The sequence below is a fragment of the Chlamydotis macqueenii genome, chromosome 3 (assembly GCF_036417535.1).
Source record: "Chlamydotis macqueenii isolate bChlMac1 chromosome 3, bChlMac1.mat, whole genome shotgun sequence".
Taxonomy (NCBI): domain Eukaryota; kingdom Metazoa; phylum Chordata; class Aves; order Otidiformes; family Otididae; genus Chlamydotis; species Chlamydotis macqueenii.
The window spans coordinates 106,761,094-106,787,285 of record NC_141558.1 but is presented as its reverse complement, the minus strand read 5'-3'; the positions used below and the strand labels follow the sequence as shown (position 1 = coordinate 106,787,285).

At 41.7% G+C, this 26,192-nt stretch overlaps 1 protein-coding gene across 2 annotated transcripts in view; it reads right to left on the bottom strand.

Moving 5' to 3' along the window:
- The window catches only part of SASH1 (SAM and SH3 domain containing 1), a 124,368-nt gene that overhangs the window by 58,317 nt on the left and 39,859 nt on the right, over nucleotides 1-26,192 (bottom strand). For both annotated transcript variants that reach the window (XM_086744717.1, XM_086744718.1), the window contains exons 3-4: nucleotides 5,546-5,596; nucleotides 5,374-5,423 (exon numbers count right to left, since the gene is read on the bottom strand). In XM_086744717.1, coding sequence (XP_086600843.1) covers nucleotides 5,374-5,423; nucleotides 5,546-5,596 — 101 coding nt within the window. The remainder of the gene's footprint in view (nucleotides 1-5,373; nucleotides 5,424-5,545; nucleotides 5,597-26,192) is intronic.

Below are 26,192 nucleotides of genomic sequence, written 5' to 3'. Positions count from 1 at the left end.
GATTTAATAACCTTCTGTATTCAAAGCTTGCTGCAGGGGAAGAGGATGAGGAAACCCAGTGTTAAAACCTACTGACAAAGGCCAGTAGAATAGTGTACCAAAGGGGACAGAATTGCATGAACCCTTTTGCAAAACTAAGGCTGTTTTTAAAGTACACCGCTGCTTTCACTGAAAATCACTGTGGAAGATGGGAATGCTGAACTGCAGGCATTCTCCCAGCCTTAAGCTAATCTGGAGTTCAAGTTTACACTGCAAGATGGTGACTAGCTTTACTATGGCACATCCATTGCAGAGAATCTTTAAAAATAGATTCAGTCAATAGTTTCTCCCGTGGAGACAACAGCAGGCAAAGAGCAGCCACTTCTGCTGTGGCCTCGCTGGCTGCCTGCTAACGTCAGAGAAAGCCGTAACGCCCGAGCAGTCTACAACTCCTCTTCTGACATTCCCAACAAGCCAACAGGGATCTGGCCAAACAGCACGAATTCAATGTGCGAGGGGCTCAGTTTAAGACGTATGTCCTGCACACGCAGAGAGGATGACAAAGAAATTCACTCTCAGAAGCAGCTGAATCTGGGAGCTGAGGACACAGCTGCCGGAAGCACAGCAGCTCCTCAATGTCAGAGGAATGCAAAGACGCCGAGAAATGCCGCCCTGTGCTGCCTGCACCCCACACGTGCGTGCTGTTCTCCAGCACCTTCTGCTTGACAAGTCTGTTTCTGCTCAGCTCCCTGCTCTGGCAGAGTCTGGGATTTAGGTCCTGAGGATCACAGGGTTGAGAAAGCACAAACTTTACTGTGTTGTAGGTTGAGGAGTACAGCAGGATGAATTGTGGGGCTTAATATGAAAAGTATGACCATTTAATTGGTCAAGAGTGTGTTTGAGTGGTACGGTTCAAGAAACAGCAGGTGACTCACATAGGAGACAACAATTCATTAACACCCACTGCCACACGAAGGCATTGGGAATGCCTGCACTATGCTAGATAGAGCCGCAAGTCCTATGCCATGCGTTCTTTTTGTCCTTCCTTTCTCTAGCAGCTGCAAAGAAAAAAAAATGAGTATACAGGAGTGACTGTACCTCATCCTATCTGTATGCAGTGCTCTTGGGTCTCTCAGCCACTTCCTTCTCTTTCCTGGCAGCTCTCTGGTACACCACATTTGAAACTTGCCCAGAGGCAGCTGGAGTGAACAGTGACAGCAAACAGTTCTATTTCCCAAGGGGGAAAACACACAACTTCCCCTGTGCAACATCCCCAATTCTTCTAAAAACAGGATGAGAGTCAGGATGCAGAAGCCTGAGAGTTCAGGGGACTGGGTTTAACCTGGATTTCCTGGCAAACACACAGAGCTCATCAGTCTGTCATGTAGACTTGAATGCTCAAAAATGGGAACAAGCTAAAAGTTGGATTACATTGTTTTAAATGCTCTGTTTATAATAATGAGAAAACCTTGCTCAGTTCCCTGCCTGAGTAAACATCCTTGGGGTGTTGCCATCACTTGGAAATAATAGGGATTGTATATACAATACATCCCCAGACCAACATGGTATGGGGACAAAGCAGCAATAGTAACCGCTAAGAACACATTCACTTGCTTATTTGTTACACTGATGATCCTTCTAGCAAAAGGAGAATTCAGTGTGTACAGGAGCACCTGCAGTTCTGGCGGCCTTTTTGTTTAAAATTAATAATAGCATGTTAAAGATGCTGCTGCCACTTTGCTCAAGTGAAAATTGTCAAAGTTACACTAGTACCACAACTGACAGCAAGACTGCCATTTAAAAGATAGGAATCTTGGAAAGGGCAGAGGGAAATGAAATTTATTATTAGGAAAAGAAAGCTACAAACATCTCATTCCACGCTTTGCGCTATTTGCCGAATATTCTATGACTTGGAAGCCAGCCCAACTGTTTCAATTTACAGAAAGAACTGCAAAAAAAAAATCAGAGCAATTGTGAGGCAAAGCTTGAACAAACACGACTTTGTTTCCTGTTGTTTACGGATAGCTTTTCAGGCCACATCAGTATCCTTGCTGTTATTCACATAAATCTCAGAGGCCTTTGCTACAGCGAAGATTCTTCTCGGTCAGCATCAATCGAAAAAAAACCATCTTCAGCAAGGCATTTATAATGCACGAAGCAGGTTCACATGTGCAGTCTTTTTTGTAGCTTCATCCAATTAACAGTGTTGTCAGCAACAGAGGCAGGTAGTATTGCACCAGATGCCTTTTGGAGGGACCACGACTTGAAGCAACAAGTAACTCTGCCTCCAGGCTCGTTTAACTATTTCTGCCTCCCTCCAGGCACTACGGCTGCTCTTCTGTGCTACAGCACATCACCCACTAGACAGATACCTGTTGAGCAACTTGCTGGACTGAGGGCACAGACTAATTTCACACTGGCTTTGAACAGACAGCAATAACAGTAACCCTGCTGCCTGGGTCATTAAGACTCAAGGCAAGACCAAACATAGGCTGCTTGTCCACACAAATGGGATTTTTTCCTACTATGTAGCACCAAGGTTAATCTGTTTGCAGTGCAGCGTACAGCGGAGCCTGTCAGGCTCTCTCTTCAGTTGGGCACCACAGAAAAAGAAAACCCAACTAGGTTAAAAGAAACATAGCTTCGCGCAGACTCCGTCAAAGCCTCTTTCTGTCTGGAATCTCTCAACTCTGGCAAACTGAACAACCATCCAGGTGTGTTATTTTAAAACTTTGGACCTTGGCAGCGTTAAGTGGCGGGACGCGCAGGCAGCAGTGCTGGGTGAGGGAGTTACCGAGACCGACCACGTTCCAGCCCACTGCTCGTTCTCTCCTTCCCATCCCAGCATGGGTTTTTCTTTGGGACTGCTTTTCCTTTCTGAAGCAACCTGCTCAGAACACCAGACCAGAAACAACTCACCTCACCCTGGGAAAACGCTTGTATTTTCAATACATAGAAATGTAACTTCTTGGGAAGGCTTTTACTTGGGCTTTGGAAAAGTACTCACAACAACAGATTTTTCAGCTCCTGAAAATCTGGATGGCTGTTTTGGGACAAATCATTCCTTTTGGCCCACAAACCTCTCCATGAATTTGAGAAACCAATGCACATCTGCATTGAGTTTCAGGTTTGGCAAACTGGAGTCTTCTCACAACAAAAGAAGTTTTGTAAAAGGTTTATCCCAGACGTTTCACGGAGCATTGAGGAGGTCACAAAAGCAGTGTCCCCAAAGGGACAAGCTTTCCTGTCTCATGCCCACGCAGCAAATTCAGATGAAAGCCATAAACTAAACACTGAACCCAGAAAAACCTCTCCAGGGCCAACATACCATCCTCCCCCAAAAACCATCAAATTCATCACGTTCGTAGCAAGTACAGATGTATCAGATGGACTTGAAGTGGTTGTTTTCCTGCAGATCAATTTTATAAACTCTGCCTCTCTGAAAGAGGCATTCCCATGACAATTCACCCCTCCAGGCTAGAGGGATGAAATCAGCATTGATGTAGCAGGCTGTCACTAATAGGCACAGACCTGTTTAATTTTGGCTTTGAATAATTTGTATGGTATTGAGCAGATATCATTTATTATTTTCAACTCTTTGCCCAATTAGCATGCAGCACATTTGCCTTATTTCTTACAGCGCAAATATTTAACGCAACCTGCCCTGCACCAGTTTCATGTATCTGATCAGGTTAATTACATATGCCCTTCAGCTGACAGATAAATCCTCAAACAGGACAATTCCATTCCTGAAAGGTCCACAGAATCACCGGTCACTTCCATCTGAACTAAGATAACAAAGTTAATTTCCTGGGCTCTCAGAACAGAGCCACTCAGAAGATGTTTTTGTAGATACTCTCTTCTCACTCACACAACATGTTATTTGTGGTATAACACCTGCATAGAGATACATTTTAGGAAGCTGGCTAGAACTTGTAAGAGATGTTTATTCCCAGTTGTGTGCTGTCCTCCTGTGAGATCTTTATCTCATTATTACCTGAAGTGGGATGATGATATTTACCCATGGGGAAAGTGCTTTGAGACTGAGAAAAAAGTAGTATGATTACAGGATAACCTTGGAGGCTTACTTCCCAGATTACAGTTCTCATGTTCCCATCCACTTGGCACTTCTAGTTTCATTATAATGTTAAACAGGGAGGTACCCTTGAAGAAGACTGTTCATGTTTCAGTATCTGAAGCATGACTTTTAAACATTAAGTCTTCTAGGCTTTCTCTGTTAACAGCATGTAACATGGAGGCAGTAATGGTACCCAAGCTAAAATTCACCTTATCTCTCATCAGCTATTTTGAAAATGAGTATCTACCATCACTGCTTTCTCTCTGAGTGATGAAGAGAGACAAGGCACCTCTAAAAGACAATTTATCACTTTCCAAGATCTTTAGCATGAACTAGACAATCCCACAGGAAGCAGCTGTTCCCTACCATGCAACTGCCTTCTACATGGCCGGTGCTCAGGCAAGTCCCAGACCCTGCCTCCACCACAGTTCCCTCTGGGACTGACACTCCTTCTACTGAACTGGCAAAAGCAAGGGCGGCAATTTCTTACAACCTTCCTATTACCGTCCAGTGTTGACTCACTAGGAGATATTCAAATGCGGGACTGTAAAACTTTACGAAAGCGTGTCCCATCACAACTGGATTCCTGAACTCCCTCTGAAGCAGTCCAGCTGGCACAACCTCACAAAGTGCAGGCAATTGGAAATACAGCGTCAGTCATCTTCACACAGTGTTGCATGTTACCCTCAACAGTAGGGCTCCAAGATCTTGGAATAAAAGAAAGGAGGCGCAGAAAACAAGCACACACATTGCAGCAGGAGGTGACAGTAAACAGAAACCTGCTCAGTCCTCACAGAGAGGTTTTTATTAAGGATTGCTAAAATTAAAGCCCCTTTTAACTTGGCTTTAAATACTTCACTCCCTTGGCACCTTCTTCAAAAGCACAGTTACAAATTCAGGAGTGCACAGGAAAAGGAAAGTGATTTAAGTTTGTAACTCTCCCTTCCCCTCGCCTATCTCTTTTTGGCCGCATTTTCGTCTAGCCACAGCAAGTTATTTTTTAAGTAGGTTTAATTTGCAGAGAATGTGAAATCAGAGATGTTCCTCAAAAACAACTACCAGTTGTATTGGTGCATGCACACTCCAAGTGCTCACAGAGGGGAGAAAAGAGAACCCTCCCTTGATCTAAAAACCAAAATAATAAAAGGCCAAAAAAGAACAAGAGAAGGACTGGTTTCCAAAACACGTTTCATTAATAGCAGCTGGATCTGAAATACTGAAACACCAATACAATCTAAAATGAATTTACTCCAAGGAAAAAGAAAACACACTAAATTCCCCCTCCCTCCTTTCTCACCTCCTGTACCTTCACTTACTTTCTTTCAGTGTCAGGTGTTGACGCGGTGCTGCTGAGACCAAGTGACTCCTGCAAGAGAAGACACATAGAAGTGAGAGTAGACACAAGAGCAGCCTTTGCCAAATTAACACAGAATATAAAATTAAAGAACAAACAAACAAAAACGGATTATCAAAAATCAAAGTGCTTACCTCAATCTGGGATCGCAGCTGTACGGATGTGGGGTTGGCATCAGCTTTCTCCTAAAATAAAACAGATACCAGGTTAATGAAATATCCAAACACTAGAATGAAGAAATCTGAAGGGGAGAAAAAGAATAAGGTAACAGAACCTAGGACTACCTCAAAACCAGTCAAATAGGAAACAGTTAACCTCTCCAGAAGGAACCACTTTCAGGATAAATTCTGAAATACTCAGTAAAACAGCTAATTCCATCCTTATCACTGGAGAATTAAGGTAAAATTGCCAGATCGAAGTAATTAAAAACATAACAGAAAGAGGAATATGTTATTTTCACTAGATGATCACACAATTTGTTAGATAAGTCCAAGTGCAATTTCCCAAAATTCACCTACGGGAAGAATAAACAGGGAAAATCTGGCATTCAAAGAGCTAAAAACACTGAAAGAATTCCAATACCTTTCAGCAAGGCTTGTTTGTTGCACAGAAATTTGTCAACAGGATGGAATTCAAACCACCTTCCTCCAAACACCTAGGATATAACCATCTACTCCAGGACCGGTCATCCGGGCTCCCTTTGCAGTGGATGGAGAGAGACAGGAACTCTCGGAGAACAACTTGCCCGATGGGTTTCAGCTGCCTCAAGTTAGATGAGGTGAGTCTCACCCTGGTATCTAATTGAGGATTGCAAGCCAGCTGCCTAAAAGGCATCTGCTACTAACGAGTCTAGTTGAAGTCAGTGGGAAAACGCCAATTAGAACGGAGGAAGAAATTCTAGTTGTTAGCACTGAGAACTGCACTTTGCTGGTTGATCTGCATGTGAAACTTATGGCTGGTTTATTCTCAGCCAGCCCTAGTGAACTTACTGCAAAGTGAGTCCTGTAACCGAAAGGACTGAGTAAGCAATCACAAAGCTCACAAAGGACTGAGTAAGCAATCACAAAGCTCAAAAAAAATTTAAAAAGGACATGGATTTATTTCTCAATACTGGAGGTCTTTTTGTTCACGCATTCCTCAGTCTACATGTAAATCTCTTATCTCTGTGAAATTGTATTTCCTATGCCCTTTGTCTACAGAAAGGGTGACAAAATGTTTTTTAAGATTTACCACAAAAAAAGGCAGGCAGATGTGATTTTCTGGAAATGCAGCCTTTTAATACTAAACAGGAAATTGCCAGTGATGGCCATGAAGTGGTGTTGGATTAGCCTGCCCAGAAAGTCTGCAAGATCCAGACCAGGCAGGAGCGTACTCCTTCATCACATGACAGAGTCGACTTCTGCTGCTGGCCAAGGCGGCCAGGAGGGCGCGAGACAGCTCATGGCCACGTGCCTGCTAGTAAACAGGGCTGACACAGGGTTATTGCCCAACTGGGGGATTTTGCCTGACCATGCATGGTCGGCATATCTGCTTTTCCTGATTTTATAGCATGAAAAGGGAACTGAAGTCCTTGAGTGGAAGTCAGGATGAAAAGGTGACCACGTTCACTTACTGACATATCCAACAGGACTCCTCTAGTCAAGCAGAAGCTGGACTGAGCCCAAAGAAATTCCACAGGAAGTTCACAGATTAGGAAAGTTAAACCAGCTCTTTGGGACCAGGCACCCTTCTCTTTCTCCATTAGCTCTGTCAAAATGGTATCTGAAAAAAGTTTTGCATCTAGAAGAGACTGTAGGCACATTACTGTAAATCCTCCTCGGGCACTCTCCCACCCCCGCCTAGCAGTCTGCAAGGAGAGAGGGAAAGACAAGTCCCATGCTCCAAACACTTTCCATTCATGAGGGCCTTGTTTGTCCATACCCTGCTGTATGGATGGGAAAAAAAAAAAAAAAAAAAAAAAGGGAGCATTTTATGAGCTATCCCATCTTAAAGTTTCATGCAACCAGTCAAGAGAATCCACTGTGTCTCCAACATGCCTTTAGATCCCAACTTTCTGATGCTTTATCTGTTGCCTCAAAAAGTTGCTTGCTGCAAGTGCTTTTAATTTTTTTTTTCAATATGATGGTTTTTGTAAACTATCACAAGATGCTATCTGGGTTCCCAAGGCTTTATAGAAGTCTTCTGCTTGAGCAGTTGCTAGTGAAGTTGTAGCCTGAGATTCCAACTACATGGCAAGTTACTACTTTCAGCCTAAAACTATACAGCTGAATAGCCAGCTGCATCCCATGTAACTAAATCCTAAAAAAGCTGACTGTATTTGCTTTCTTTCTTCTCCCTGTCAAGCCCACCCTGTTAGAACAGGAGCAGTTTTACAGGATCAAGTTGACTGCAGAGGATAGAAGCAAGGACAAGTCTTCTCTCCCTCCTCAAAAGCTCCTACTCTGCAATGCTGGAATGCAAAACACCTGGTAGTCCTGTACTGTTGTAATTGATACCTACTTGTCCTTCCAGCAGAATGATATTTTTCCTATTGCTGTTAGACAAGAAACGAAAGGAAAATACTTAAAAAAATGCTACTCTCGACTGAACTTCTGGCGTAGATCTACAACACAGACCACAGAACTTTTATCAGCCTTGAGCAATTCTATTTATTTAGATTAAAGTCCACTAAACCTCACATTAAAATCCACAGGTTGTGTTGACTTGAATTCAGAAGGATCAGGGCTTTTTTTATATGAAGGGCTAATTCTAGAAGGTTGAGCAAATGTTGTAGCATTGGCATGCTCTCAAGCATGCTATAACATCCTTTAAAAAAATATTTTCAAAGATTAGTTTCATGAAAGTACAACTTTCACCTTTCTGAACGAAATCTTAACATTTAAATAGAGGAGAGCTGGGGTTTACAGAAACAGCCACTGCTGTAACAGACATCTCTAGCCTGCATTTCTAGGACTCCGGTCTAGAGTCAGCAGGCATCAGCGCAACGGGCATTTTCTGTCCTGGCAGTCTGCTGCCCTAGCTAACTGCCCTCCACGTGCGCCCACAAAGCTTATCTGAGGTGCTCCAGACATTCACGCTACCCACACACTATGCAGTGTCGGTTCAAGAAACCCAGTGATCTGAGGAAGTACTCCATCAAGTGCAGATGTGATTAAATCAGTGTTTCCCAAAAGCACCTGATTTACTTGTACGGTTTCTGGATTTAAGGGGCTCTGCCTGAGTCGCTTGTTCTGTACCCTGACACTGTTGGTGCATATTGCACACATCCAACACACTGTTAAATCACAGCAACTAAAATCTGAAGATTCCAGAGAAACTGAGTTATTCATAAACAGTATCCAGCACCCAGGGAATATATAAGATGTGTGGCAAATGGTGGCTTAGCACCAGCTTGTCCCACTCCCCTCGAGGTCCAAGGTTAACGCAGCACGGAATCTCAAATACTGATGATAAAGCCAGAGGGAGCTGTTAAAAAATTAGTAATGCTAATATCCCGTAGAGCAAAGCTCACTGAATTTAAACTAGAGGTTCCTCCATCGAGTCACCTACAGCCAATTTAAAACAATCTCAACTTGCAGAAACATTTTGTTCTCCCGACTTTAAAGCTATATTCTTAGCAGTCCTATTTCCTCCTGTCTGCTCCTTCACCCAAAGCCGATGATATCAAGAGGATGGCGCAGGACAAGACCCTGAGGTCCTGGCAGAAGCTGTGACCCAGCAGTTAGAAGAAGGGAAGGTCCACAGGCATCGCGCTGCCCAGATGCTGCCTGGTATCCCCAAGCCTTCTGCATGGCAGGCACTGCAGAAAGCAACTGCAGAGCCAAACCGGCAAGGCTTGGGAGCTCTGGTGCAGAAGCCCGAATTGGCAAAGTGCTTTTTACAAATCTCTCATTTTGAAAGAAGACGTGAGCTGTGAGCTTAACAAGCAGGATTTGTGGCATGTGCTTCGAGCCTTAAGTTGTTTGCCTCAGGGCTCAAGAAAAGAAGCTTCCTTCATAGGTAGCATTTCTGCTTACTTTGTGTGATTTATGTGAGCATTTGGATAAACTTTATTTTCAGATTATTGCAGACTTCTAAATATTGTGATTTTGGTTTTATATACTACCTTCCTTGTAAAAAAAAATCTTGAAAACAGTTTTACAACCATTTATGAGCTCAGACTGAAAAACACATACGGGAAGAAAGCACAAAGCACAAAATACACAGGGAAGAAGCTGGAAACACATTTCCTGACTGGAATGGCAGGTTTTGAATTCATGAGGGACTTTTCCCCCTGTGGTAACTTCAGTTCAGTTGTTCTGCATGTAGTATAACAGATAAGGGAGATCTCTGCCCATCTGAAGGCATTGCTGTTCTGCTCCGGAGACACCCTAGCATCTTGGAGAAGAGCATCCAAAAGGAAATGTGGGCACCTATAGGGTAGGGCTCACACATTCCAGGGGGGAATGCACATGTTTTAATTACCTAAACATTAAGCTTCATCTGTGTTCCACACCACAACTTAGTCAGTTTAGGAAATTATATTAATTGAATTATATTAATTGAATGAATCCCTTCTAATTAGAAATTCATGAACCTCTTCACAGTTTCTGCCACAGGAGCTGTATCCATTTGAATTATAAATTTAAACACTCCTCTGCAGATCCCAAGACAGGATTAATCTCACTGTGCAGACAGCAACTGTGCAAAGTGAGACCCAGGTGAGTGCTGGGAAAATTCAGTGACATAACCAGTGGAAAAGGAGATGGTTAAAATGCTCATAAATTTATAAATAATTTTATGAAACCATTTCAGCAGGTATAAATAAGGCATCTACAGCAGAAACCTTCTGTGAGAAAATTCTGCCAGTCTTTTTTCTGAAATATTTCCCTTGTTTGCTCGGAATGCACACTGCATGTTCTAGGCTAGCTTCTGAAATGATTAAACAAAGCTACACGTGAAAAATGGCCTGTTTGTTTTCCTTTGAAAGCAACGTTCTGCCCGCTGTCCTGCACCACAAACCATATTTCAGCCTCTGCAGAGGTTCTGGAGAAGGCAAAGCCCCCGCGCAGAGGCAGCGCAGGTACGCAGGTGCGTACTGGAAACTGCCTACAAGACACTCACTACAGGTCACAGGTAAGAATAAAGAAATAGGAGAGGTCTGAGGGCAACCCCCCCAGCAAGTGTGTGAGGGAATTAACCAGCTCAGTGAGCTTCCAGTGGTACAGATTAGTAAAAGTCGCATTTTGAGTCTCAAGCCGCAACCTCTGGACCATGCCCTCAGCCGTTTCCGTGAAGAGTGAAGGCTTTCTGCTCCATTACTCTTGCACGTTAGAGCCAGGGCTGACACATGCTAAATGATAACATCCTGCAGCAGCAGCAAAGCTCTGGATCGAGGAAATGAGCTGTGCTGGAGGAATGGTTAAAAAAAAAAAAAGAGATTTCAAACAATAAATACTTCTACACATGAAGTAACAGTCTCAGTGCCTTGTACATCAGTACAGACATAGGCAAACACTTAGCTTAACTACTGATGAAATGCAGCTTCAGAGGGAACATGCTGCTACAGCACTCACATGCCTGCTTTTAGGATTAGGTACGGAAGAAAAATCATACCTCTCAGCTTGACGCAAATGCTGGAATCTATTGAGCATAACACGTCACGGAGGGAAGCGTTTGACACTTTCCCCTCTGCCAACAATAAAAACAGAAGAGTTTTTTTGTCCATCTGAAATACGCTGCATTCAACACTAAGGCTGGAAGCCACAGGGGCTGAAAAACACTCCACGATGATTTTGAAAAACATAATTAATTAGCAATTACAAAGAAACTGCAGCTATTGTAAAGCTGAACAATGAAAAGCGAGGCAGTGCTAACTCATAAATCCACTTGTAAGAAATGGGGGCTGAATCCAGCGAAATTACGGCACAAAGAGAAAAACCCACCAGCAATGGGCTTCAGAGAAAGGAAAGTCGATAGGAGAACACAGCGTTCTGTGGCAGGGAAATCAAATATCTTCCGATCAATTTTCCAAACAAGACGTAGCAAGCCCAGAATTATGGTAGCTGTCTCTGTGCTAAAAACATATGAATATAAAGGCGACTGGGACACAGCAGGTCTTTGATTGATGTATTTTACACCCATTACCCAAACGGTAAAACAGTAAAGCACTTTTGTGCTGGCATAACTGCATCTATACTGGAGCTCTTCCTGGTATAAACAGGATGGTGTCATCTTTGCCTCAAACTCATCCGTTCTGTCAGCATTGACTTTTATTGTACAGGTAAGGCCAAAAAGAACTTTTGTGAGGAGAAATAATAATGGAAAACACAGCTAAAGATGTGTGTTTCCAGGGAGGACTCTAAGATAGCAGGATGTTCATTGCATTGGGAAGAGCCATAATATTTCAGAGGAATGGAAAAAAAAAAACAACAGATCATATTAAGAATGGTTACATGCAAAGACAGAGAGGGATCAAGACATGATGCAGGTGAGAGAGGCATGAGGCAAAGTCCAGCTGGACACTTCCCAAAGCAAGGGGCCCTGCTTCCACAGGAGCTGACACGGGGCCCGAGGAAGAGTCGCCGCTTCCCCCAGGGAGAGGGTTTAGGTGCATGGGAAAATGACACAAGGAAGGAAGAAAATAAATGAATAAACCAACAAACAACAGTTTGTTACAGTGAACTTGGAGGCAGGAACAGTCTGGTCAGCCAAGTACAGACTCCTTGCCCAGCTGCCAGCCCTTTGGCAAGAATGGCTACAGCAGCGTGCCAGTACCTCGGCCTCAGTCACTACCCAAACCAATACCCTCAAACAACTGGGAAATCAGCATCTCTGTGAACAACATACTCTGCACCTTGCTTTCCTGTAACTGCGGGGTCAGGAATTTAGAGTGGTTTTGAAGTGAAGCACTCACAGCATCACCGATAAGACGAAAATAATCACAACGAGATCCTTGCCTTGAAAGCCATGGCAGAACATACCAAACTTCTTTCCAAATATCAACGGTCCTAATCCATTTTCATATGCTCTTCAAATTCAGGATACCCATTCCTCGAGGTCAGTCATGTTCTCGATTTTCCTCTGTGAAACACTTTTCAGATCTTACTGATTTTTCATTTTCACGTACACAAGGCTGTACTACATTTGCATGAAGCTTATTTGTAATTTTCTCAATTTCTCTTCAGTACTTTGAAGATCCACAAAAGATACACTCTCTTTTTGAAAACTCCCAAGGAAAGAGAAGCAGAAGCCCAGGCTATCAACTGGGCCTCTAGAAAGCTTCTACAGCTGTGCCACAAATCTTTTCAAACAGACGTACCATGGAAACACAGGCTAACAACATAGGCCCACTGTACGTTCTATTTGTACTGATATTGTATTTGTGCACCTACAGGCCGATATCATGCCTCCAGCACATGAAATTTCGCACAATCTGCACTGCAAATGAATAGAAGCTTTCGCGCTGAACCAATCAAAGTACTCAAGGCTCAGAGATTCTTGTGAAACGGGTTGTTACTGTAACACTGATGAATTTTTACAAGTACACTCCCTTTCACATCATAATTTATCACGCTAGCTAATATTTAAAAACTCTATATTGTTTTCACTTTATGTTGTGGCAAACAATAAGCTACCAATTAATTACTCATAAGATCTACAGCAGAAAACATGAACTACAGTTGACTTCGAGTTACTAAGGCCTTAAAAACCCTTGTGAAATCCAAGAGTAGGTAAATCAGAAGAAAGCATTACTCATTAAGAAATCCACAAAGAAGGGCATTTTTGTATTACCAGAGTGCATGGGGTAATAGCAATGAAGTCAGTCACTTCAGGGAGAAAGAACAAAATTGTAATACTTTGCAGTAATTTCATTCTAGGAAAGCAGTGATTTGTTTTACTTTGTTAAAAAGGAGACATCTAAAAAAGTTCCAAAAGTTATCTAGTAGAAAACAAAGGATATTTTATTTTAAAACTTTCCCCCACTTTTTTTTCCTAATTTATGTCAAGCTAATAACCTGCAATGCATTTTGCATCAGAAACTTCCATCATTACAGCCAGCGTAATGTGGAGATTACAATCTCCTCACTTCATTTACTTGAGCCACCTCATATTACAGAGACTCAAAACAAAAACCAAACATATATGAAGGAGATCCATCTCTTTCTGTTGGCTGTGTTAGCTGTGGTGGGCAAAACCAAAATTCAGAACTTAAGAGGATCGTGGGCAGGGGAAGAAAAGCACCAGTTCACGAGAAACCCGGTGCCAACCTTGTTTCCACAACTGCTACCCTTTGGACAGCCTGTTGCTGCTATCAGGCCATGCTCTTCAGTGCTCATGACCTCCTCTCAGCTTCATTCGTCTCTGGGAAAATCTGCACCTATATCCAACTTTCCGGTTTTAACAAGTCTGTATGTATAGAGGCACATACACCTTCTCTGTGTTTTCTTTTAAATGTGAAATTGAACCTTTCAGAACAGGACTAAAACCTTTATTTAATTAAAGAAAATCTACCTGATTTAAGACTTTCTCACACTTGGCACAGAATTTCTCAAAGTTTTAGTGCTACCGCTCAGGAAATGGATTTTTCTTTTTAATTTTTACAGGAGTGAGAAAATCCAGTAGAAAACAAGAAATAGATGCAACAGAACCATGTAACTGAGAGCTAAGCTGAGCCACTTTATCCCACATCCTCAACAACTAGTCTTACCACGAGGCTACGCTTACATGCATATTTACTAGTTCTCTCATCTTTTCATGAAGAAATTCAAGCAGCCTCCTGTTGCATCCATCCTTTTGTTCAAAAGAATTACGTCAAAACATTAAACATTTGGGCAAAATGGATTCTTGCCTTCCAACTGACAGTAAAACTGTACCTCTTTTTCCCCCTCTTTCAGAGGTCAAAAATGACAACAGCTGCAAGCTCAAAAATGCAGACGTCCTGAACTCAGGTCTCCATCAGTAGAAAGCCTTGCAGCCCTAGCTTTCAATTCATCCATTCTCAGTGTTTCAGACTCAGTAGGCCTTTTCTGCTGATTTGCACTTTCAGTTTAACGTTTTTAATCCAGTTTAGTTTCCCCTTCGTGACTCCTGTCTTCATTATTTCCTGAGAAGACCCCAGCTGGAAAGCTGTAATGATACGGGATACTCTGTGTATGAATACGAACATGGAAAGCTGGAGGGGTCTGACCCCCATTTTCAGCCGCTCGGTGGGATCAGCAGGAATACAGACGACAAAAGGTTTTGAAAAACCTTCATCAGACAAACTTGAGGCAGCATATGGGGAACTGACTCTTTGCTAATATTTTTTTATTACAATAAACTCATTTTGAAGAAATAGTTTCTTTCAGGATCCTTTTTAAGAAGACACACTTGAGGCAAGAAAGAAACTGCTCATATTGGGAAAAGTTTTTATGGTTTTTTTTAAATCTGACTTTCATACCTATTTAAAAAGCAGAATCAATGCCTAACTTGAAATCAAACTGGTTTTGTTTACTATGTAGGTATGTGAAACTGAACACCTGAAAATTAAGATGGATAATATGAATTCATTCCCTAGAGCTAGGCGCTGAACTGCTCGCTCTCAACCTGCATAAATGCACTCCAGGAATGTGAGGGGGTGAGGGAAGAGACACAAAGGTGGATAGTTGGATGCTAACTTCAAAGTCTCCTAGAAAGTAAGGGAGAAATTAATTTCTTGAACAAGAGAAATGAAAACAAATTAACCATATTAATGCAAAAAAGGATTAGCCCACAAATTGCCAGTCTGTATTTATATATCCTCCCTGCTATAAAAACTGCCTTTGATAAAGAGACTTCTAAATTAGCCGTTCTCTCTTTACCTTTAAAATTGAAGCCTCTGCTTGATGGATGCTTTGGACCAGATCCTTATTTATTTAAGTCTTCATCACTAGCCATCACACGATGATTATAATCAAAGTGAGTTTTGAATCGACTCTAATGCATTGCATCCTATTTTTTAGGACCAAAGACAACATGCAAGATTGTCCCCATCAGAGGGAAAAATTAATACTGAAGACGATTATACCATTTGGCACCAGTCTGTGTATTTACAAAGAAGATGCACAGCATCCTTGTTTAACAATATTAAGAAGTAATTATTGCCTTCTACACATTGATGATAGAAATCTGTATCTCCACCACTATTGACAGAAATGTCCTTCATTTTATGTTTACATTTAAAGTAAGACTGGAGGAGAAACTCTCGTGCCATAGATGGAGCAGGTAACAGTAACGGCCCCAGGTGGCGGCGCAGCAAATGGAAGCCGTGCTCCATGGGGTCACTGCCACAGCAAGTTTTGCTTTGAAGGGTAATGGTGTGACAGTGACATATCACAGCTCCACCACTACTCAGCACAACTGCTGGTAAGGGGTTAAATTCAAGGCTTCAATCACCGCATTTGACAGCTCCTGCTGTTGGGCTGGGCTCCAGCCCAGCTGCAAAGCTCCAAGCAGTTCTTGCAAAGCTCAGCTGTTCTGCTGAAAAGGCACAAGTGGGCTCCTGCCACATAACTGGCACTTGGGACAAAAGGTGGGTTTTGCCCTGGCACATGGGCCAGACAACAGAAGAGTGGCCAATACAGGTTTCAGTGACTCTTAAATTTAAAAGAGCAACAAATCCAAACTCTGAGGATCTGTCAACCAGCTGTAAAACACTAATAATTTCCTTTGTTCAAAGCAGGAGGCTGAGAGATTTTCCCCAAGAGAAACTGGTGGGGACCAGAACCCTCTCCCCAGTGCCACCCGCCTGGTGAGATCAGGCTTGTACTATCCCAGGGACTGACTCCTGCTCCCTCCAGATCAGGGTCATCACATCGCTTTCAGGCTACTGATGCACAATTTTACTTTACTTTGTTGTGCTTCTATGCAGCATGGCACACATCACAGACCAAGTCAGGGTCTTTTCGAAACAAACGGCCAATTGCTGAATGATGAACAAACCTAGTACCAAGAACGTCTGCAGAGAAAAAATAATTATGACACTGTTACATGCTGCTTCCAAAGCGTTTGAACCTCATCAAACAGGCCTCCTTCACTAATCACTGAAAACTCAGACCTGAAGAATCTGCAAAGAAAGTTCCCACTGCTGTTCCAAGCAAATAATCTGCCATCATCATCCACAACTATTCACCAGAAAATTAAGAGTAGTCTAGTAAAGCCTAACAAATTATTCTCTCACAAAACATTTTCTCCCTGCACAGTTAGAATACATACTCACAATTCAGCTGCTTGGACCGTTTTATTCCTGAAGTGGCAACCACAATGAGTTTCTTCCTAAGTTCCACTTGCAACCTGAGCATTTCTCTCCACCTGACCGTGGGTCACACTTGACTTTAAGAAGGACGCACAGAATTGGTGATGTAGAAACAAACGAAGCACAACCGCACAGCAGACTCGCATTCCAAGAGCCACCCGCAGTTTTTCAACGATGCAGTGTACAAGTACCACATACACTTACTTCATTCCAGCAAAGCTCATACAGCTTTTTGCTCCCTCACAGACCTTCTTATTCATGCCATCCACTCAGCGCCATATTTCACTATTAAAGGAGTAGTCTATCTGCAGTTAATCAAATTATGGCATTGAAAATGCTGCCATGCATTGCTTGGAATTTTTATAACTTGTCTTCCAAACATACATAAAGTGAAATAGAGCCCTCAGCAACCAGTAACTATGTCTGTTTGGAGGTCCATTCAAAACCCAGCTGCTTTGCTAACAGTGAAAAACAGCATGCTTACGCAGGCTATGCTGGCCATAAATTACAGGGATGCCATGACAAACTAGGTAAAACAGGCGAATTAAGTGAGTATCACTTAATCATCTGTACTGCTGCAGAGGAGGTTCAGCCCTCCACATGCCTTAGCAGAACTGCAAAACTAAATAATTGGAAGGAGGTCGCTTACAGCTGTAAATGCAAGAAATGCCTTTGTATTCCTGGAGGCCAGCTAGAGCAAGCATGCTCCACATCAAGCCCAGTTGATTTAAGGACAATATAAAGGCCATCTTTTACCGTCTTGCTGCAGAAACTTAGGGCTTCATCACGACGCCTACTTCATAGAGCTAAATCTTCCCAATCATCTTCTGAACCAGTGTGTGCGTTGAATGGAAACAGACCAAAAAAGCAACGAAACAAAAACCCAGGGGATAAATGGAATATTACGGCAATGAAATAACAAGCCTAGAAGTGACAAAGAAAATGTTGACAGCTGGGACGCATGTGCAGTAAAAGCAAGAGCAAGGCAGGCTGTACATTGCAATCCTCAAGGTAAGAAGTATTGAGCCTGACCTCATCCTGGAGGTAGATAAAATATATGGAATAAAGAATCATCAGCAAAACCACTTAAAAACCCAACCAATTGCACAAACCTGTCTCAAAGAGAAAGGCAGTAGCAAAGGTACAAAAGAAACATAAAACTCTCAAACATCTCGTAAATCTGACCTACAAGTCCAGAGACTCTGCTGCCTCTTAGCGACACCGCAGTATTGCTATGAGTGATAACAACTCTCAATTTCAACCTAAACCGAATGGCAGTCAAAAGCTTTAGACTGGGGGAAAAAAAAAAAAAATCTATTGAAGTCAAATAATTTCAGTTAATAATTTGCTGTCAGGCGCTTTCAGAGCTGCTTTGTCATTGCTGGCAGGGCCGCGGAGCAAGCGCACTGTCCACAACAGGCAAAGGGTTTGCTGCGGGAAGGGAGCGTGCCGCGTCTTGTCTCCTCTTCCCTCCAGCAAATGTAAGTTACGCATGCAAAACCCAGTGAACAAATGACCAAACACCCCATCTTTGCAAATGTCTTTGTGTAAGCCTTATGACTCAGTTTGCTGGTAGGCCCTCCAACTAAATTAATTTACTGTGGTAAGGAAAATCTGAGCAAAGTAAAATTTAAGCTGTAAAAACACCTGCAAGAGTTTCTAAATGCCTGGGGTTTTGCAGCCAAGACCTGCTTGTTTGGGCAGGTGCTGCCACTGTTATGGGAGTGTCCATGGTACAAATTCCTCTGCTCAGCTGTCTTCAGAAGGGAAAGCTGCCCTGGCTTCTTGGAAACAAGTCTGCTCTAATCACGACAGCAACAAAATGTCTTGAATGAAAGCTTCATTTTTTTTTTTCCCCTGTTCTGAGTCCCCTTACTACCTTCATTTTTTTTTTTTCCAGGTTATGGCCCTAACAGGGTTTAGTAACAACAGCTCGAGGCTCTCATCAGTGCATACACCATTTCTTTAAAAGTTTTTCTTGTTTCAGATCCAGTTCTAACACAAACTGCTCCTCAATAATATTTTTTGTCTCTTATTCAAGGTTATGTGCACTCTTTGAATAAGTGCACGCCAATGGATACAGAAGATTTTGTTCAAAAACAAATGAAATAAAAATAGTACATTAGCAGCCAAAACTACAGAACAATCTCCCATATGCTAAGCTAGGCTTTCCCAGATACCAGCAGGTCCCGCTAGACGAAGTAGATCAAGCGTATTGCAACGTGCTCAGGGTGCTACTTACTTCTGTAAAGAAACTATGGTTTTCTGTACTTCCACTGGCTTTCAAACCAGAGAGAGACACACAATGCAGTTCATCCGCATCCAGTTATCTTCCCTGTCTTTCTCATCTGCTCTTCATTTAGCTTAATCTATGATCATTCTAATAGATATGTATTTTTAATATCATCCGTCAGAGAAATTGAGGGGTTAGGACAACAACGTATTGAAGCACATGCCTGGCAACAGCACTCACATGTTTAAACTTTGGCATGTTTTTGCATGCTTTACTGGATGGAGTCCTGATCCCATAGGACAGAGTACAAGCAGTAAGAGAAGTTAGTAAATAATACAGGATACCCTCATTTTTCACTACACAGGATCGCAGTTCCTGTAGAAACTGCAGCTTTCACATTTCACAATGCATAAGCTGCAGTTTCTACACAACTAACCAAGCCTTTAGAGGATAGACAGATCTTTTTAAATCTGCAAAAACACTAAATCGCTCACTGTCCAAGCATATCCAGAGGCTGCTCATCAGATCACATGAGGAAAAAAGACAAGAGGGTGGAAACAAGTGGGTCAGCACTACCAAAGAGTGGGAGTTGCAGCAATGACAGGGACATTACCTGAAGCCAGTTTGATTATTCACCATTCCTCATGAATACATGCAAATCCTCGCACTTAGGTGTGCTCCTCACGCATGGAAAATTCTGTGAGAGCTCCTACAACTGCTACATTGCAAAGGCAGATGTAACAGAATTCCCCAGGCATCAGAGACCTACTGCACTGCCGAAAACAAGCTCCAAATCTCAACAAAACTGCAATGCCAAAACCAGATTAATTTCTGATTTGAAGCAGTGCATCAAATAGAGCAGAAAAAAACCAAAGCCCTGAAAAATCAACCTACCAACTGTTTGCTGCTGTTTCCAAAGGACATGATGACACTAGTCCAGATTCAGATCAGTTATACTTGTATTCATAACATGATTTCATCTCCTCCTTGTGTTTCCCTGTCCTTGACAAGTACCCAATTCAAGCTCCCTGTAAAAAAATGCATGGCAAATGTAGATACTGAAACAGAGACCTGTTTTCCTGTTTTCAAATCACATGTAGCTTACTAAAACTTTTAAATGCCAAAATTTAAGCTTAAACAAGGTGAGAGCATTGATTTGACATGATCTTTATCTTTACACTTTTTAAACTGATCAAGAAACAGCTTTTAACGACACACCGTTGCAAGGTTCAGAAGGCGTGGATCGAATGGATTCTTACAACTCTTCTGCAGCTGCTCCCCTCGACAAGGCCTTGAAGCGCCTGCAAAGACTCAAAGCGCTGCTACTGTTGTTTAGGTACTAAAACGTGAGGTTATCTCAAGTAGATCACTCCCACTCCAGTCCCTTTGCTGGCTATGCAAGGCATCTGCTGTAAAAACTGTTCTTTGTGGCCTTTGCCTATTTGCTACTAAATAATCTGTTTTCTTTGCACGTCCTTGGCTTCTCTAGCACTGGCAAACGCTCGTCTTTTTGTACCATCCCCTTCCATCACTTCGAGTCTCCGTGTCAGAGGACAAAAAGACATTTTGCAGTTTACTGCAAAAAAGAAAAATGCTAGCTGGTCAGAATGAAAAATGAATGACCCGTTTGCTTCGGTATCTTGAAAATCAGTTTCTCGGTAGCTATAAATGTGCCTGTAACCGTTATTTTCAACAAGCTTGAAAATAATGAGACTGTTTTGGTTAGCAGTCCATGTAAAATAGGAGGAGTTACAGAAAGACCACCACTGACTGCAGTTTTAGAAGCTGGCATGCAAGGCTAATTTGAGGCTCTTTCTCTCTTTCCAGCTGCGCCTCCCATCTCTCCAATTCCAGGCATATTGCAAGACATAAATTTTGATGTCCTCCACACCAGGGAAAGAGGAAGTAAAGTCTTCAAGAGGAAAAAAGTTTCCTCTAGAGTTTTCTTCTGCGTATTTTGTACTTCATACTACCTCAAGTTAAATATTTGCTTTTTAGAGCTGTTTTTACTACACGCTGTCCTAGTCTCTGTGGGACCTTCTCCCAAGGGATTTTTCCACAGCTACACACTTAGTGACCATGAAACACACAATGCACTGCTATTCCCAGGAAGAGAAAAACTAAACCAAAACCTATTCAGCCTTGAGACTATACCTCCCACCAGGGCAGCCACTGGGTTCACGTCTGTCATACTGCTTTGAACTTTCTCATTCACATGGCTGAAGAGCAGATCAGCAGCTCCATAGGCAAAATTGGGAAGAGCGTGGTGTGATGGCCAGAAGAGAACATGGCGCAAAGCCCAAACGCACAGGAGACTACTTCAGAAGATGGTGCTCCTTGGCTGGAAACAGCCTGAGACAAAATCAGCAGCACAGTGCTGATGCATCTGTAGATTACACTTAACATTACATTACTGAACCAGAATGACCCAGGCTATCACATCAAAAGAAGTGAAAGGTAGCTATTATTGATGCCTGTTCTGCCGCAAATTGCCAAAAACATTTACAACATGCCTCCTACAATGCCCAAAACCAACATAGAGAATCGTCTGTTACAAAGATAAAAAGCACATCCTCTGGGGGATGGGAACCCAACCAAAAAACCCCAAGCCCACCACAAATGCTGCACAGAAATGAAAGCACTTCCCTTTTCACTTTCTGTGAATGGCATTCCCAAAACAGTAAGGCAGAAATCTAGACTCTTCCAGTTCTGTAACTGGCTTTCTATATTATCTCATGGCAGTTACTTAAACCCTTTCTGTCTCAATATTTGTCTGGAAAGGAGAACTCTTACCTACTGTACTTCACGGCTTTATCAAAGTTTTTGTGAAGCTGCCTGAACAACTCAGAAAAGACATACAGAGGTACAAATAACTGGAATTACAGTATGCATCTCCTTTCCTCAATGCCCTGCATCTGCAGCTGATGGCCATCAACGCACGCAGTCTCAACTCAGACCAGAGCACACAGCCAGCTGCCCAAAGAGAACTTGGCTACTGCAACCAGCCATCGCCAAAACCAGCCCTGAAAACCATCAGAGATGATTGTCTGAGAAAATAACCACAAAACACTCCGTGACTGTCTCACACTCAGTCCCAGACAAACCTTTCTCTCCGTATTCTTACAGGGATGTGTTTCTGCCTGTGTATTTTTATTAGCCAGACTAGATTTTAATTAGACCTGATCACTAAAGGCAGGGGTGGCTATCTCTAGGAGTCTCTTTCTGCTTTCTTGGACAACACAGACAGAGAGCAGCTACCTTACAAACAGCCTTTGTGAAAGCAAAGTTGGCAGAGGCCCCAGCAAACAGATGAAGTCTTGTTGAGTAGGTTAAATAGTTCATCCTACCTTATGTAACTGCACGGCTATTGTCAGGTCCTTAATTTTTACAGTAAATACCCATTTGAAAAATTAAATGGGAGGAGAATAAAAGAGCATAACTGCTTTTTTATGACAATCCAATTCCCTGAAATCTCGTTCTTCTCAATTTGCCCTGCTTTATTAAAAGCCTGCGTGCCAAGCTCAGATAACATCTCTTACTGTTATAACCTTGGCCGGCAGCAATTCACGATTTGCTCTTTGTCAACTCTGGCTCTGAATCTGGATACACACTCAACAAGAAGACTGTGACTGTACTTCCACCACTCACGTAAAAAAAAAAAAAAACAAACCCCAAATGAATTACCCAACTTAATTTTCCTCCTCAAACTTCCCCTGTTTTGAAATAAAACATTTAGTGATTGTGCTCTGAAAGCAGATTTTGAGGAGAATGCGTCAGCAGTTAGCACTGTGCCCCTCATTCAACCAACATATTTATGGTCTCCATAAATTCCCTCTGTAGCCATAATGTAATTGTTTCTATATGCCAACTTCACAGTATATGCAAATGTTTTCATATTATCAGCACTGCCTTGCTGACTGCTTAAGATAAAGTCCTCATCTAGCAATGCAAAGGCAACTTAAGCTCTGTCTGCCACGTATTAATGAGAAATGGGAACCATCCACAGAGTGCCTTCCACTCCTCCAGAAAAATATCTTCCGGCTGCACAAGAATATTACCTTTTCTAGATTATTTAAAGGAATAGCACTACCAATATACTTGGGGTTTTTTTCTTTTTCTTCTGACCCAGCATCCCTTAAAATGGAATGTCCTTAAATTTTGTTGCAACTCCTTCAAATGCTAATTTATGTTCCTTTGGTGACTTGCTTTCTGCACTTGGAGAGCCTTTCACATATATCTGCATGAATGTCCTGAAATTTTCATCAAGTTCAGAGAACGAACATCAGTACATTCAACACTTATAAGCTTAATTTATTTTCTTGCAATTTTGAGAAAATTTATCTTAGCCAACAAAAATCCAGAAATGGCCTGCAGCCAACTGTCAAGGAAATCTAGAAACCAAAAGCAGCAGAACATCCTGTATGCCAAACACCAGGAACTCCACTTGGCCGTGTTGTTTCTCAGTGTCACTGAAAAGGCATCATTTGTCATTAGTCAAATCCGGTCACTGTCCCATCACAGGCTTGATCCACACCCAGTCAAGAGAACAGACTTTGACAATAGGTGTTGGATAAAGCCCAAAAGTCTTCTGACATAAATTATTTAACCACTCTATGCCTCTGTTTAAGCATCTGTAAAATGGATATTTTAGCATCCAGCTTTGTGCGATGCATGGATGCAAATCATAGGTAACAATAATGAGTCTGCATGCACAGTAATATGGCACAACAAAAGTAACTCCTCACAGTGCTGCAGGTACAAGGTCTGTCCTCTTCATAGCAGCTGTAACCCACCACCTGAAAATGTGTTTTCAGAAAGAGACATCATGATGTTGGTGAAGGACAGAAGCTGTCTTACATGCCATGTCCTTACACTTATAATTTTTTTTTTTTACAGACAAATCCAGTGAGACCCACAGAAGTATCCTTTACTGCATGGTTTTAAACTTTTTTTTTTTTTTTTAATGAAGAATGGTATTTTCCACAGAAAAAGGAGATGGAAAAAAAAAATCTGTGAAACTAATATCAGCAGGAGTGTTTGTGAATAGGGTACTATTTCATATTAATGAAAACCAGATAAAAAAATAGCCTGTGAACTAAAGAAGTGGCAAACATCTATACTAAAAACAATAGAGTTTTCCCCATCATATGGCATGTTCAGGATATTGTTTTTGAAGAAATAACAACTAAATCAGGATTTTAAAATACAATTCCACCGAACAACACAATGTCCGACAATAGGAAACAAGTCACAAAAATTCTTTTGTTTCACAGAGCAATTACAGAATTCTAAATCTATGTAATACAGTTTGAAATTTGATTTCAAAGTCATCAGGCGCAACAGGAAGGCAACTGTGATTTTTTTTTTTTAACAGGAAAATTTAAAAACCTATACAAAATAGCAGGTATTAATATTACATAAAACTGAAAAGGCAATAAACATTTCTTTTTACAGCTCAGTTCCACTGAAAGGAAGGTTGGATGGTAGTCATGTTACTGCCTGGGTTGGCCTCTTGTTTTTTTTCTTAACTGTAGTAAGTAATAAATAAGGCCTTCAGGGTTCAAGATCAAGTAATTCATTACTAAATTTATGGAAGGCACCACTATAGAAATCAATAAATAGTGACTAAAGAAGGCATTATGAATAAAACAACTTCATAATACTGTTAACTTCATCTGAGAGGATGGCAAACATTTTCTACCTAGTAAGTATATACCAAATCAATCCATGGAATACCATTTGCATTGAATAAATTAATTAACATTTTGCACACTACCTCAATGTTGAGACAGGTTAAGTTCTGCCCATCTTTTTGCAAGGTCACCTACAAATACAGGGAGTTCTCTGGACTCTTCACTGTCACTCTTACTTACAGACTGACCCTTTCCTACAAATACCCACAGCGGCAGGTACTTTTCAGGAGTGGAAAAAAATATCTACGTGAATTAAGAAGACTAAGAGAGCACATAATGGGATTGCTCAATGAAAACTGCCAGAACCTTGCCTAATTTTTGCCAAAGCTAGCGTGATCTATATAAACACACACATATGTATTATTTATATATACACACACATATACATATTAGATCGATAAATATATGCTTGATCTCTGCTGAAAGATCAAATGAGAAAGGTGCAAAGAGAGATTGTTGTCTACTTCTATCACCAAGGAGCAAAGGGCTGGAAGGTACTGTCATTACCCATTACGAAGACAAAGGTTGTTTTAATATAAAGGTCCATTCTAGAAAAACAAACACATCAATCCACCACCACTGCTAGGGAAATAACTGATGAGAAAGCAGGTTATTCTGGCCTAATGTTTGGAAGCCAGATGCTGTTCAATATGGGGAACTGAAAGGCACTGCATTTAAACAGAATTAGCCAGACAAAGAGGTCCAGGGTGGGGAACATCTGGAGAGCTAACAGGTTGGCAGGAATGGATGTAGGGATTATTGTGAATCATAAACTAAAAGCATGAGTCTTACTGTCGTGCTGTTGTGTAAAGAACCACCATTGTACTACAAATATAAACAAGATAATGGTGTGCTACCAACCCTTCTGCTCTTGTCAGCCCAGCTAAGACCACAAGCGCAATTCTGTGCTGGTTTTGGTGCTGTTGTTCAGAAAAGAGGCAGCACATGGATCACAGTCCAGAAAAAGAAACCATGGCATTTGTGAATGGTCTAAAAAAAGGTGGTGTGGGAAATTAGCACTGTTTAACTTATGGGGAGAAAAAAAAAAGAGTGAGGAGAAGAAAGTAATGCCCTTCATAAATATAAAAAAAAAAAAGCTGCTGTAAAGAAGAACATTTTATCATCCCCGGAAGACAAAGAAAATTAAAGAGAGACGTCTGTAAGATACCAACAAAACCACTCAGTGGTAAGGACTATGCACATTAGAACAGTTTGCTTAGGGAGACAGTGGAATTAACATGCTGGGACAATCTAAGGACAGGTCAGATCAACATCTGTCAGGAATGATAAGCAGAGCTGAATCTGTCTCGGGGCAAAGGATGCACCAGGTGACTTCTCAACCTTATAAAATGAAGCCAAGGTACATTCCATGAAGTACAATAGTTTAAAAAAGAGAGACTGAGGCAGCAGAAAACTTAAAAGAATACTCCTGGTAACTCACCTTCAACCACTAAAAAAAAAAAAAATAAAAATTCAGATCTTGCTGTAATTGTGTTTCACTTCTGGTTTATACTTTTCACACATAACTACAAAAGAGTATTTTCACTCCTACATTGGCAATAACAGGCAACTTTATCCCAGAGCAAGTGTTGCAACCTTAA